Source organism: Podarcis erhardii, assembly GCF_964252035.2.
Source record: "Podarcis erhardii genome assembly, chromosome: 14".
NCBI classification, from domain to species: domain Eukaryota; kingdom Metazoa; phylum Chordata; class Lepidosauria; order Squamata; family Lacertidae; genus Podarcis; species Podarcis erhardii.
The window spans coordinates 38,115,224-38,130,249 of NC_138503.1; the positions used below are offsets into that span (position 1 = coordinate 38,115,224).

The window sequence follows — 15,026 nt, forward strand, 5'->3', positions numbered from 1 at the left end:
CAGGTTCGGTTTGTTAGGCGAAGATCAGAGAAGCCATACTAGCTGAAATTTCTTGATGTTGAGCAACTATTAAAGGAACCAAAGGCTCTTTCAAATTTACATAAATGTAAATAGATGTGCAAATAAAGGGGGGCAACTGGATTTGTAGGGGCAAGAAGGCACCAGGGCTTGTGTTTTGATTTGTTCTTAATGCCATTAATGTCTTTCTCAAATGGTAGCTCTAATGCATTTTCTGTGCTAGAGCCAGGAGCTCAATCTACTCTGAAGATAGTTCCAAAATGTGCTTTTCTACAAGCTTTCTATAATCACACATCCAAAGCGCAGGCAGCATCCCATTGAGCACTTGTACAGCATCCCAAGGATGTCTGGGAGGCAAAGGCCATATTAAAGTTGACAGGCTAATGCCTCTAATGATCCCTCTGCCAACGGATAAAGTATGAAGTGAACTTGATAATATGGAAAAGCAGGGCATATGGAAAACACAGGAGAAATGCTCAGGGTGGGTTAATTGAACGGTTGTAACTGAAAAGCCAACTAAGGCACGTCTCAATATTAATCCCCATAATTTAAGCAAAGCCATAAAATGTGCACAGTACCCAATGAAAGCCAGGGAAGCAGCAGCAGCTAAGCTCTTAGAAGCAAAAATATCCTCCCTTTGAGGGGCAAGGGCAGGCTCTTTGGCAAATGAAACGTGATGATTTAAGGTCTGTGCTGGCAACTTAATGGCCTCATCCAAGGTTATAGGGGCATGTCCAGAGGCAGAGCTGTCTACCCAGCCTAAATCATCCACATGCACGGAGAGCTCTAGCCTCTAGTCTCCACTAGGGATGTAAGATGGCATCATTTTCTGTTCCACTCACTCTCTGGTGCATGCAGCCCTGTTTCCATTCTGCTGCAGTTTGTCTTCTGCCAAATTGACAATCTTTGTTCCTCTGTTCCTGTGAGGCAAAATTAAGTAGCTTATGTAACCAATTATATATTATAGGGGGTTGCACTAGATAACCCTTGGGGTCCCTTCCAACTCTATAATTCTGTGATTCTGTGTTGCCGTTACCTTATTCCAACCCATTCATTTCACTGCAAAGGAAACACAATGCAAATGTAGTGGGGACATAATCAGTTATATATTGATTGAGGACTGAAAACAAAAGCAGCAAATACTGATTGTATTTGCTTGCTTGATTTCCATTGTATTGACCTTCAGAGACACAGTGCCTCTGATGGTAGCGCATGGCCATTGTGAATGGGAGCCACTAATAGCCTTTCCCCCCACAAATTTGTCTAATTCCTCTTTAAGAGAACCCGATTCAGCATCCGTCACCACATGCATTGTAGCAAATCCAGTAGATCCACTACACCGGCTTTCCAGCAGGTGAGTTGGCATTCCTTACTGGGAGGGAGAAGGGTGAGAACAGGCAGGTCAGCACGGTGCAAATGCACTGGCAGAACCAGACCTTCTCATCCCACTAACCAACAGGGACCTACCTGCCACAAAGTTAGTGTAGCAGCTTTGCCTAGTCTGGGAAGCCACTTCTTAGCACATCCCATAATTTGCTGTGTGATTAAATGGGCAGTGTTTGTAGCAAACACCCTTCAACCTTTCATTCTGAGGGTTAGATCTGAGCACTTGAGAAAGCTTGACACCCCCCACGCCATCAGAGCAATGTTTCGACATCTGTCCTTTTGATGATACTTTACCAGCTTGCTTGAATTCCTGCCTAAGCATCCAAGTGCCAAACTTTTGAGTGTCAGAAGTTGCTGTCTTTTTGAAATGCCTTTGTACAGGGATGTGGGTTGCAAAATTTCCTGCAACAAAATAATATTCCAGAGAATTTTCCACTACCCGCTTTTTCCATGGAAATTTTTCAACATCTAAAAATATATTTGTTCACAAAAACAAATTGGTAACATAATATATGGATCCTAGTGTACTATCAGACAAATTGAGCAGTTTCAAAGATGTAATTAATTATTTTCAGGCTACTATCTGTAGAAAATGTGTGTGAGATTTCTGTGTATGTGTGTGTTTTCATTGCCCCTTCTCCCTTGAAACTTAAACTATGTATGGAGAGTACATGCTATTAGATTGTCATGTCTTAAAAGTTATTTACAAGTATTCCAATAAAAGTAATTTCCAAGTAAAGCTTTGAAACATAAGATTTTACACCACATTAATTATATTTAATTGAATTTTTAATTCCAAATGAAAAAGTTCAACTACTTTTGACGATTGGAAAAATATTTGAGATATTTATATAGCATATAAAATTAACATGCTAGCTTTAAGGCACCAGGAAAATTCCTGATTTGTTTTTTTTCCTCCAGAGAACCCACATCAGTGCATTGAATACAGTTGGTTTTCAGGGGGCTGGTTGACTCATGACAGCATTATAGTTCATACCAAGGGCTGCTGTCTGAACCTGGAACCCTTGCCAACACCTGTTCTGGCACATTGGCCTGCCTGTTCACCTGGCCCAGTGGAGGCTGGTGCACATTGAGACTAGTAGGGTGGAAGACAGGGAGGCCAACAGTAGGTGGCGCTAGAGGCAATGAGAGCCAGAGCCAGCTAACTCTTGTTTTGTCCTCACCATCTTCCCTGCTGAATTCCATAAGGGCAACAATGAGACCAAGGAAGAGGAAGCTGGCAGGCAGCTCCACCCACCCTCTGGACTGGTTGTCAGTCGGAAGGAAGGCAAGTGGTGGCACACTGGGGTTAGTAGGGCCGTGCCCCATTTCCCAGAATGATAAAACTAAACCAACAGTCTAACTCACCTGCTTAAAACCACCACTCAGCAAGGTGATTCACAAGATAAAATAACCGCTAAAATGTGATCACCTCTCCCTGCTCCTCCCAAACACATATTTTAAGGTTCCATCTATGGATGGGGAAGGGTGGTAAATTGCAGAAGTATTACAAATAATTATTGCACTTAACAGAAATGTCCGAAACTCCCATGGTTCTAGGTGCATTTTGTGACAGGGCATTTCATTAGCACAAGCAGTTTTTGAACTCCAGGCACAGTACTGCGCCTAAGTTTTCAGATTAAAACTGCAGAGTGGAAGAAAAGGAGGACCTTTTTCTGCCTCCCCACTTCCAGCTACTCTCTGAAGACTGGAGAAGAGACCTTCTTAAGAATATTAGGGGGAGTGGGCAGGGGAAGGACTAGACCATGTGAAAAATAAACATAATATTTTAACTGCAGTTCATTCATTTTCAGCTTTATATTCTTGTTATAAAAAGTGTGCCTAGACATTCTGTCGTTGCACCCATAACCTAGGTTTCAGGTGCCATTTAGCTCCTAGCTTTCATATATCAGTTTCTAACACTGGTTAACAGTGCAGTCCCCATACAGCTCTACTCAGAAGTAAGTCCACCTGAGTTAAATAAGAATTGAAGCGTAAGAGGGGGGAAAGAGAAAGCGTTGTATCAAATTGCCGGTCCTTAAGCCATTGTTATGATTTAGATCTAGATCTATTGCAGTCTAGTCACGTGGTGAATATTTCTCATGTTTCTACCCACTGTTTATATTTGTTATAGTTCAATGTTCAGATTGCTGATATTTGTTTAAAGTAAATAAAAGTGATTTGGAAACCCAGTGCTAAAATGTGTGTGTGGGGGGGTGTCTTAAAATTAAAACTATCAGATAAAGCAGATAAGATCAGCACTAAACAGCAGGGGGAAACAATTGGCGATAAACTTGGTAAACCACCAGCAATAAAACCAACCTGAAATGTCAACTCATCCATAGACCTTTGGGAAATTATTAATATTTAAAGAAGTGGGAGACAGGGAGAGAGAAAGGACCTCCCTGAGCAGTCCATAGGGCAGGGAGAAAGACTGAGAAGGAGGGTGAAAAGGGGTAGAACAGAGTGGGGGGAAGAAGTGACAGAAGGATGGAAAGGGGCGTCTCCAACCACTTTTGGTCCTTCTGCCCATCACTGGCTGTGGCCCCACCTAGAATTGGGGTGCTGCCCCAGACAGATATGGCCCACTGATGGTTTGTGGTTACCTTGTCATCCTTGTTGGTGTTATCATGCAGACTGACTGCTGGGACCTCTGAAGGGTGGGATTTTTGGTTTGGTGTTTTGTGACCCTGTTAAAGCTGCTCTACGAGGAAGAGAGCAGCCCAGCTCACTCCGAGAAGTGTTAGGCACAGCTTCCCAGCATCAAAGCATGTTGTGACTGAGGGAAGGCTCAACATCATCTGAGGACTCCGCCACCCGCTGCCATGTGTTATCACAGCTGAGCCCCTCAAATACCCTCATCAGAAACACGTCCGTTTCCAATCCTGGCTAGGATCTGATAAGGCCCATTGCATCTGTTCCCCATTAGGTGCTGTGTGCTTGCTTCTTGCTGAGTTGGAGAGGGCCTGTTGCGCTGGGACATGGCGCATTGGCAGGATCCCATCTGGTGAAAATTAGGGAAACGATAACATCTCTTGGGGGGGGGATGTGCGCATATGTGTGTTTTTGTTTGGCATTGGAGTCATGTTTGACTGTTGCACTGATGGAAACCATGATACTTTCCCCCCATCTTTTAAGCAGGCCCTTGTCCAAGACTTGCTGATGGAACACTCATCACGCTTCGCTGCTTCTCTCCCTCCTTTCATCCAGCAAAAACTGATGCCAAAAGTAACGGTACCCTGGACTCAGGGCTATGAATCTGCTAGCCATTTTATTCACTCTCCAGGGGGATCCTGAACACATTTTGGGGCATAGCAAGGATCCCAGTAGCAGGGAGAGATGGAGCCCATCCTGCTCTCTTTGGCCTCGCCTTCTCTTGTGGCCAAAGGAGAAGGTCCCTGGCTTAACTTCGCTCACTTAAAAGAATAAGGAAGCAAGAGATCTCTGTCCGTGAACCTGAAGAACAGCTAACACTCAGAATAGACAGCACTGGGCAAGGTAGACAGACTGACCTAGCATAATGTCACCACAGTTGAATGAGTACATGTACCTGCTATGCATACCAAAGGTGCAAAATAATAATAATAATAATAATAATAATAATAATAATAATAATAATAATTTATTATTTATACCCCACCCATCTGGCTGAGTTTCCCCAGCCACTCGGTGTGGCTCCCAGTTGAGTGGTAAAAACAATACAGCATTAAATATTAAAAACTTCCCTAAACAGGGCTGCCTTCAGATGTCTTTTAAAAATAGGATAGCTGCTTATTTCCTTGACATCCGATGGAAGGGCGTACCACAGGTTGGGTGCCACTACCAAGAAGGCCCTCTGCCTGGTTCCCTGTAACCTCACTTCTCGCAATGAGGGAACCGCCAGAAGGCCCTCGGGGCTGGATCTCAGTGTCCAGGCTGAACGATGGGGGTGGAGACGCTCCTTCAGGTATACAGGACCGGATTGAATCCCTGGCATCAGGAAGCAAGTGGCGTGGCAAGCTGGGCTATAATTAGAGCAGACATGCATCCAACTTTGCAAATGACATTCATCTATTTGAAGGTGTACTCTGTTTGAAGGGATGGCTCATCCAGGTCCAAGATAAAGACTCAGATTCAGTGTTCTCAAACTGCCTGCGCAAGGGCTGTTATGCTATAGCATACAGGCTAGAATAATGTTTGTACGATATGATGCATTTTTTTAGTGATGGTTCCTGAGTGGCCACCCTAGCTAGAATCCTTGTCTTCAATGCACCCATTTTCTACTTAGGAGAAATTCTCACATATCATGAGCCGTACCCTACACTGCAAGAGGAAAGTCTGGTGAGAAAGCCAGCCAAGCCAACCCATTACCTCCAAGGGGATAGCTTTATGTTTCTCTGCCCACCTCCTCTAAGCAGCCCCTTAACCGCCTGAACTTTAACTGACCCAACCCACTCCCCAAACTGGGTAGAGTAGTATGACAATTACATGTGGGGTAAATAACAAGGCCCCAGACCAAAGTTTTCCAAAACAAAATATGCTTTTACTTAAGGCTTTGGTAAGGAAGTGTTTGAGAAAATTGTTTTAGAAACAAAGTAATTTTGTCCTTTGAGTAGTTACCCACAAGAACAAATAAATAAACAGAGACAAACCCATCCAGCTCTACCTTTTCAAGACTGCTTCCCTAATCATGCAAATATTTATCAGTTTACATCCCTCACTTTAGAGTCGTGGTCCCTTCGTGGTCCTCTTCTGGTGCCTTCCTCCTAAAGTGCCCAACTGTGATCTCTACTACAGCGGTACCTTGGGTTACATACGCTTCAGGTTACATACACTTCAGGTTACAGACTCCACTAATCCAGAAATAGTATCTCAGGTTAAGAACTTTGCTTCAGGATGAGAACAGAAATCGCGCAGCAGCGGTGCGGTGGCAGCGGGAGGCCCCATTAGCTAAAGTGGTGCTTCAGGTTAAGAACAGTTTCAGGACCTCTGGAACGAATTAAGTACATAACCTGAGGTACCACTGTGTGTTTTAATGCTCTCTTAAGTGTTTCAGCCCTTTTTCTAATTCGTCAGGTTTCGCACTCTGCAACCTTCTGACCACCTATCTTAGTTTCTAGCTTAACATATTCAATATTTTCACATACTCTCTTCCAACTTTTTCACCAGTCAGGAGCAGGGCACAGTATTGGGTACTTTTCTATTTCCCCTTCACTGCCAGGTTTCTAGAATGAACCTTTGAGCAAAACTTCCTGAGCAAAACATGCCTTCTTAAACACTTCACCTTCTTGTGCACATTAGACTTTCCTGTATGTTAGAGCCTTTAAAGGGGGAAAAATTACAAGCCTAATGTTACAACCAAAGAACCAACACAAAACAGCTGAAATCCTTATTTCCTTCACATTAGCTTTCAGAAATGGTATTCCCTGACTGTCCACTCTGCCCCATTGTCTTCCTACCGTCTTGTTCCACTTCTTGGGTAGAGCAGGCTCAAATCATGATGGCCACATATCTTTGGGCTTTGGCCACAGCTACCCTGCACTTCCATTCACCCCCTGCTGCTCCTCTCTCCTTCCCAGAGCCCAGTGGTCACTGTGTGTTCATCCATCAATGGCTCAGACAGAGGACATCCCTCCATCACATTTTGACCTAATTTTGACCGTTCCGCTTTAAGAGCCCCTGGTGGTTGCAAACTGCAGATTATATATTTACAGGGCTGACAGAAATGTCCACCACAATTGCAGTGTAATAAATGTGGTCTTAATAATATTTCTCCATTTTATTAATCTGCCGTTACATGGTTAACATGAATCTTATTTAATGCGCAATTTTTCATGGCGGGAAGAAGCCAAGGCTCTTGATTCCTTTCGGTCCAAGGACCGTCAAGATTGGTTAATTGGCCCCAGCAACTTGGTTGTGCAAACCACCCTCACTGTTTGCTTTTCTGACAATAAAAATGAGCAAAGCATTGTAAATAAATTTAGCCCCTTTCCCCCCCTGACATAAACCAGATCTCCTTCACTACACATTTTTTCCAAATTTAAAGAATCCCCACTGGAAGCTACACTCTGTAGTTCTTTCTGGATTACCTCCCTCTCCCTCTCTGTCTCTCTCAAGGTTGCAATTCGTTACCTTTAATGAGCCTTAACGCACTTTCCCTTCCACTCTGCCCTGTCACTTGCTCATGATCGGCAGACCGCTGAGAGCAGCGTGGAAATTCCTTCCAGTTTCCGTAGGAGACAGACTGTCCCCCTGATGCAGCTTACTTAGCCCTGGGGTGGCAGAAAGGAAAGTTGGCTGTTTCTGGGTGCCCAGAGCTTAATGCTGGAAGGCAGCTGTGAGTGCTGGTTTCAAACAGTCTGATCTCCAGGAGCTTAACCCAAGGAGCTGAGGCTCAGGCAGGGCAAAGTGTGAGTGTGAATAAATATTAACTAAAAATAATACAGTGGTACCTCGGGTTACATACGCTTCAGGTTACATACGCTTCAGGTTACAGACTCTGCTAACCCAGAAATAGTACCTCGGGTTAAGAACTTTGCTTCAGGATGGGAACAGAAATCGTGCTCCGGTGGCACGGCAGCAACAGGAGGCCCCATGAGCCAAAGTGGTGCTTCAGGTTAAGAACAGTTTCAGGTTAAGAACAGACTTCCAGAACGAATTAAGTACTTAACCCAAGGTACCACTGTATAGGGGGGGTTTTAAAGTGGAGGAAGAGGCAGGACATCTGAGTCCTTATATAAACCATATATTTAAAGCAGTATCATACAACTCTAAACAGCCTTGGGCTTCCCCATTGAATCCTGGGAACTCTAGCTTGCTAAGGGTGGTGTGATCCCTATTCTCCTAACTGAGCTACGATTTCCAGAGTTCCCTGTTAAACCATTCTGTTTTAAGTGGTGTAATGCAACTTTAAGTGTATGGTGCAAATGGGGCCCGAGGCCCACTACAAAAGACCCAGGGATACCCCAAAATGCCTCAAGCAGATGCCCAGGATTGCTGGGTGCTTGTGCCAGACCTCATCTTCGCATACCCTTGCCCCATGGCAGCAACCTCCCCACTTCCCAGTGATAGTGAAACAGGCATGGCTGTGCCAACACACCTGCATGTGATCAAACTGCCAGTGACTTGCCAATACACTTGGGCAAATGCAGCAGTGCCCCACCAACTCCAGTGTGCTATCAGCCAGCCCTCCCACCCACCTTCCTGCCTGACCTACAACCCATCCCATAGTCTCAGTGCTGCCCCTTGTAGAGCTCAGCAGGGAGAAAGGATGTGACAAGTCTAGTATTAATTGGTTCCCCCTGTCATTGGCTCTGGCGCCACCCACTGTTGGGCTCCCTGCCTTCCACCCCATAGGTCTCGATGGGCACCAACCACGGCTGCTATAAGTGCTGCCCAAAGTGGCAACATATAAGGAGAAGCTGCTTGCTCCTTGGTGCTGTTACCATCACGCTGGCTCCTGCTCCAGCCCACTTGCAAGTCCCACAGAAGTCCTCATTTGCACAAACAGGCTTCTATGTGCCCTTGAGTGTTTCAACTCAGAGGGTGGCTGTTCTTCTTCCCCCCTCCTCAACCCCCCCCCCACCGCCTGCTCCTGTTTGTTATTCATCAGTTTACTCTTTGCCATGTATTATCCATTATTCTCCTGCTTTCAAAGAGCGCAGAGTCAGATGTAAATTGTGTAACTGAAAACATATCACAGATAGGCTGCATGCAATCCTCCTGCAGGACTTGTCAAGCTTTTTGAAAACGAGCAAGGGAAGGGGAGTGGGGGACCCAAACATCAAGGCTGGTTTGCAACTGAAAGGGGAAGAGAAAGGAAGAAGAGTTTCCCATGGTTTGTATTGTCACATTATGGCAGATTTACATTCCCGAGGAACAGCTGCGTGTTGGTCTATAGTTGGGTGATTCCTTAAGGGCCAGCTTCTGCAAGGGACTCACAAGCGACAGTGAAGTTTAACAGATACAAGAAATAGCCTGAGCAGACCGGAAGACCCATTGAAGACAATAGAAATGATGTTAGCATAGCATAGCTTAGTGCCAGTGTAAGTTTCACTGGATTGCTGGTCACCTATCTGAGATGCAAGGAGTTTAGAATAGTGGCCAGTCTCCCCCAGACCTCACCATGTTCTCCTTTGGGGGGACTTCCTGTGGCCTCAGTTCAGCCAGCTGCAGATGAACTGGGATGAGTGACATAAGCTGGTTTAGCGCAGGCTCAGCTGGAGATCTGCCTTTTGCAAACTCTGCTCATCCCGGCAGAACTCGGGTTTGGATTACCCATTAAGTCTGACTTGGGTGCTTTGAGTGAAGTTTGTTTATGGCTTGCTACCAAGTTTTGCTGATGCTCTTGAATGCTTAGAAGTTAAAAAGTTGTCTCTGCCTCCCTCCCCCAAGGCAAAAGGACTGAAATAGGACAGCTATCTCATAAACAACTAGAGGTTATGTCCACAGGGCATGATTAGTACCCAAGCTGGAACTTCTAAGCTTTCAAGAAGGACCATTTGTTCCTCCTTGGCCAACCTCCCTTCTCCCAACCCAAGCCTTATACTATGGCTCCGCCTTGGTCATAAATATATGAACCTGTCCATCTATCTCAGCTTAGTCTATGCAGACTTCTGCAGCTTGAAGCACTCCAGATGGTGTTGACCTCCAGCCCCAGCCAAACATGGCCAATGGGCATAGCCAGGGGAGGCTAGGGCAGCTGCTTCCCCCTAGATCAAGGGTCGGCAACGTGCGGCCCATGGGCCGGATGCAGCCCACAAAGACCGTTTTACTGGCCCACGAGCCAACCGCTCTGTGAGTTCCCCGTGCGCTGCGCTAAACCAGCACGGTGTAGCGCAGGGACTCGCCGAGTGGCGCCAGAAATGGTTCTGCACATGCGCAGATACCAGAAATCGTGTCTGTGCATGTCCAAACGCTGTAAATCGCTTCTGTGCAGGCATGATTTTCGGCATCTGGGCATGCGCAGAAGTGATTTCCAGCGCTGTGGACATGCGCAGACGCGATTTTCCGGCATCGCGCTGCTCCAGTCCGGCCCGCGGACGATCTCTGTGGGAGTGATCCAGCCCATGGCCGGTAAACCTTGCCTACCCCTGCCCTAGATCAAGTAAAACAATAGTAATACTTAACTGACGGACCAATCACGTCGGTTCTGCCCCCTCAACAAAACTCCTAGCTACGCCCATGGTCAGAGATGATGGGAGTTCCAGCCTGACCACTTCTGGAGAGTGCCATGTTGGCTACTCCTGGGCGAAGGATCCTTCTTAAAGAATTCTGAGCTCCCACATTAAACTGTGTTCAGAAAAGACAGAAACAAAACTTTATGAAGTTAATATACTCAACACTGCATTATTAAAGGCATCCATAAAATGCAGCATTAAACTCTGGTAAATGCAAATGTTGCAAATTACTGTGTGTGACTAAAACTGGGTCACAAAAACACAAGTTTGCAGAACTCCTTGGGGGATGAGTTGAGTATTAAGCCAAATTACGGTATGTGTGATAGTGCAATTATATAGGAAAAGAGAGAGAGAGAAAAGAGAAAGCTTTTGGAGAAAGAGGGTGACAGAGTTGGAGCTTGCTAATAAATCTAACTGTATTTTGCAGGATTAGAGCAGCTTCCTTTATTACAAAAAGCTATTGTCTCCCATTTGGTACTGCAGTCTATTGAGTGCCATGGTAATAATTTAGTATTTTGCATTTGATCCACAAACAGATATTTAGCCCTTGCATTGTATTCATGTTCAGGACTGAGCTGAAAGTGAGGAGGGGGAATGATTTTGCAAACAATTTGAAAGATATGTCTCCTTTTAGCGATTTTTTTCAGGGATTGCTTATTCAGGATTGTTTATTCAGGAAGCCCTGTTATCAATTGGAATAGGCTGTGTCTGTCCTCAGATGATCGGCTATGTGGTGTTATGCGAGATCCCTGATGGGCTGGGATCATAACTCTTGCCCTGTAGCATATAACTGCCCTGTTGTGCCACGGCAGTTTGAGCTAGGTCTGGAGAATCTGGAAGAGTTTTTGCTCATTGTGACATGTGTTTTGAATTGCCATTTTGTCCATGCATAGTTCTGCTTCCCCTGGCATGTCGTATTATGAAATGTATTTGTGTGTTTGCAACTTGCAACTTTTAACCTTTTCTCCTCTTTCTCTCTGCTCTCCTCCACTCCTCCCCCACCTTTTTAGCCTGCGACTGCCACCCTGTTGGCGCAGCTGGAAAAACTTGCAACCAGACTACTGGACAATGCCCGTGCAAAGACGGCGTGACCGGGTTGACCTGCAACCGCTGTGCCAAAGGTTACCAACAGAGTCGGTCACCAGTGGCACCATGCATCAGTGAGTACCGCCACCAAACATCTTGTGCTTTGTTGTCATGGGCTTCTCTGATGGCAATGACAGCTTCTGCAGCTCGGACGATGATGACAAATTAATCAATTGGATGCCTATCCCACACATGGCATCAAACGCATTGGTGATAAAACAATGCAATCAAAAAGAAAGTGAAAATAAAATGTAAAAGTTAAAAACATTTTAAGAGCATTAAAAAAACGCACACATTAAAAGGATGATAATTAGCATCGCCATTATTTATTTTGTTTATGAATCCCATTCCATCAGTTATGCCGATGTGATTTACAATGTAATAGCATGTATATAAAAAAAGTTACATCTATAAAACAGTTGAACTGGTTGCCTATTATATGGTTTAAAGCAACAGGGCATATATAAAATCTATTAAAATCCAAGACAGATACCAACTGGGATAAAGTTTTTAGAAGGTTTGTTGAAGGAAAGACTTTAGCAGGTGTTGAAAAAACAATAGAAAGTGTCTGTGTAATGGGAGGAAGCATGAAAAGGCAGGTGTTGCAACGCTTAAAGCACGGGTAGGCAAACTAAGGCCCGGGATCCGGCCCAATCGCGTTCTCAATCCAGCCCACGGACGGTCTGGGAATCAGCATGTTTTTACATGAGTAGAATGTGTCCTTTTATTTAAAATGCATCTCTGGGTTATTTGTGGGGCATAGGAATTTGTTCATTTCCCCCCCTTCAAAATATAGTTGGCCCCCCACAAGGTCTGAGGGACAGTGGACCAGCCCCCTGCTGAAAAAGTTTGCTGACCCCTGGCTTAAATCCTGATTCCAACATTGTGTGGCATGAGCCTTCTGATAGCGTAGATTCTGCAGGATGACCTCTCCTGCAGAATGAAGTGATTGGTTGGGTATGTAAGGGATGAGGTGATCTTTTAGGTAGCCAAGTCCCAAGCTCTATATCACTGTGTACACCAATACAGTCGTACCTTGGTTTTCGAACAGCTTAGTTTTTTAACGTTTTGTTTCCCGAACGCCGCAAACCTGGAAGTGACTGTTCTGATTTGCGAACTATTTTTGGAAGCTGAATGTCTGATGGGGCGTCCACGGTTTCCTGTAGCCAATCAGAAGCAGTTTGGTTTTTGAGCATTTTGGAAGTCAAACGGACTTCCAGAACGGATTCTGTTCGACTTCCAAGGTACCACTGTACCAGCAACTTGAACGTAGCCTGTTAGATAATTGGCAGCCAATGAATCCCAGAAGAATGTAATAGAGACTGACAGTTTGTTACTGAAGATAAGCATTCAACCAAAAAGTGACATTTTAGAGCTATTTATTTCAGATGTTTATAGCCCACCTTTCTTCTATCATGGAACTCAAGGTGGCATACATTTATTTTATTATAATTTATATTTAATGCCCGCTCTCTAATGAATGTTTCCAATCCCCGAGCAAGGAACAAAGTAATAAAAATAAACAGTGAAAAGCAATCTACTAAAATTACGAAATCATATAAACACGTCCAATAAACAACTCCATCATAAGGTAAACAAGCAAAACTGCAGCAACAGAAATTAATATTTCCAATCGAACGAAATACCTAGGAAAAACAAATGAAACATTCAAACATATAGAAACAGCTAAACAACCGGTGATCTTAACAACCGTATCTGACCCATTTTTCATTTACGGGAGTCCACTAGAGTGGGAGAGGCAGAGAGGCCCCCACTCTATGCCAACAGACTCTCACTCTGTTCACCCCCACCCTCCAAACCACCAAGACTCTCAGTCTGAGGGGCCTAAATTGCTACCCACAAGCATCCACAACAAGAAACTCCCACCCCTTACCCACAGTAGCAACAAAGCAAAAAACGGTCCTCAGACAGCCTTCTATCTCAGCACTGACCAGACCTACATCTGCTTAGCTTCAACAAAGTGGTGGCTGTATCATCATCTGCCTTTGGACTTGTTTTTGTTTTCAGCATCCTCCTTGACATTTCCTTTGCATGGGTCCCCTTCATCCTGAGGTCTGGAGCCTGCCTCGGGGACTGTGCGGTTCCTAGAGATACTGTACAGGAGAAATTTGGATCAGCTCACAGCTAATGTGCAAATTTGCAAACTGAAACACAGCTATCCTTCAAGAGCCACACTCCTCTAGATTCTGCAGATGTAGTTCTCAAACCTGTCTGCTGGAAGTGGGAAGGGACGGTGGCCAGGCGAGCACACACATGCTCAAGCCAACTAAGAAATTCCACCTTTTCTTTTCCAGAGATTCCTGCCATCAACCCCACCTCTGTGGTCACTAGCACAGAAGAACCAGCAGGTGAGTGTTTATTCTGTTGAAACGCAAAAATGGGAAGACTGCCCTGGCTTTGTAAACTTTTTATTTTAGCCTAACTTTAGGGGATGCTTCAAAAAAAAATTATGCTTGCATGAATGTCTGCCCAGATTTCGGAGATTTGAACAACCTGGATTTGTTTCTGAAGTGGAACTGATGCACTCAGAGCTCTTCCATCGTTTTCTCTCTCCAAATGTGTGTCCAAAACTTCCTATAGCTTTCAGTTATGGACCGTAGAAAGCTACCTGCTTTATATGTAGTCAGACATATTGGTCCATCTAGCTCAGCATTGCCTACACTGACTGGCAGCAGCTCTCCCAGATTTCAGACAGTACATTCCCATCCCCAGCTGGAGATGCTGAGGATTGAGCCTGGGACCTTCTGCATGCAAGGCAGATGATCTTCCGTGCAACTGCAGCCATTCACTTCATCTGTTCCTTTGCTCCCTTTGTATCTTTCCATCACCGCCTCCACATAAACTATGTATTTATTGCATTTTTAGACACTATTGAACTAGATGGAACAATGGTCAGACTCAGCATAGGGCCGCTTCCTGTGTCGGTCAGGCTGGCTGGGGCTAAAGGGAGTTGGAGACCAAAAGTATCTGGAGAGCCACAGGCTCTGTGTCCCTTTCTCAGGTTGTCAGCTGGAATTTTGATGCCAAAACTGCTCCTAGCCTCAGAGTTTGCTCGAGGGCAAAAGTGACCAGGTTTCCACCAGCTAAATTGCAGGCCGTAGGTGCAGATGTGGTTCTAAATCCACTGCCTCCTGCTGCATTTCTGGGGATCAAGTGTTGTCCATCATCCCCATTTCTTCTTCCCAGGCACAAGAGATTCCTCTTCTTTGTTCTTGGCTGTCACATTAGTTACCTGTGGGAAAATATTTCTGTCTCAAAATTCTGCTGCTACTAGGGATGGCTGGATCCTCGTTTCTCTGTTCTGTGCCTCAAAGTTTTCAAGTTAAATTTCATGCTGTTCGGCTCCTATCAGGCGGA

General features: G+C 45.0%; 1 protein-coding gene across 2 annotated transcripts in view; it reads left to right on the plus strand.

Annotated features, from left to right (window-relative positions):
- The window catches only part of NTN3 (netrin 3), a 117,177-nt gene that overhangs the window by 74,592 nt on the left and 27,559 nt on the right, over positions 1-15,026 (plus strand). For both annotated transcript variants that reach the window (XM_081839777.1, XM_081839778.1), the window contains 2 exons: positions 11,573-11,722; positions 13,964-14,017. In XM_081839777.1, coding sequence (XP_081695903.1) covers positions 11,573-11,722; positions 13,964-14,017 — 204 coding nt within the window. The remainder of the gene's footprint in view (positions 1-11,572; positions 11,723-13,963; positions 14,018-15,026) is intronic.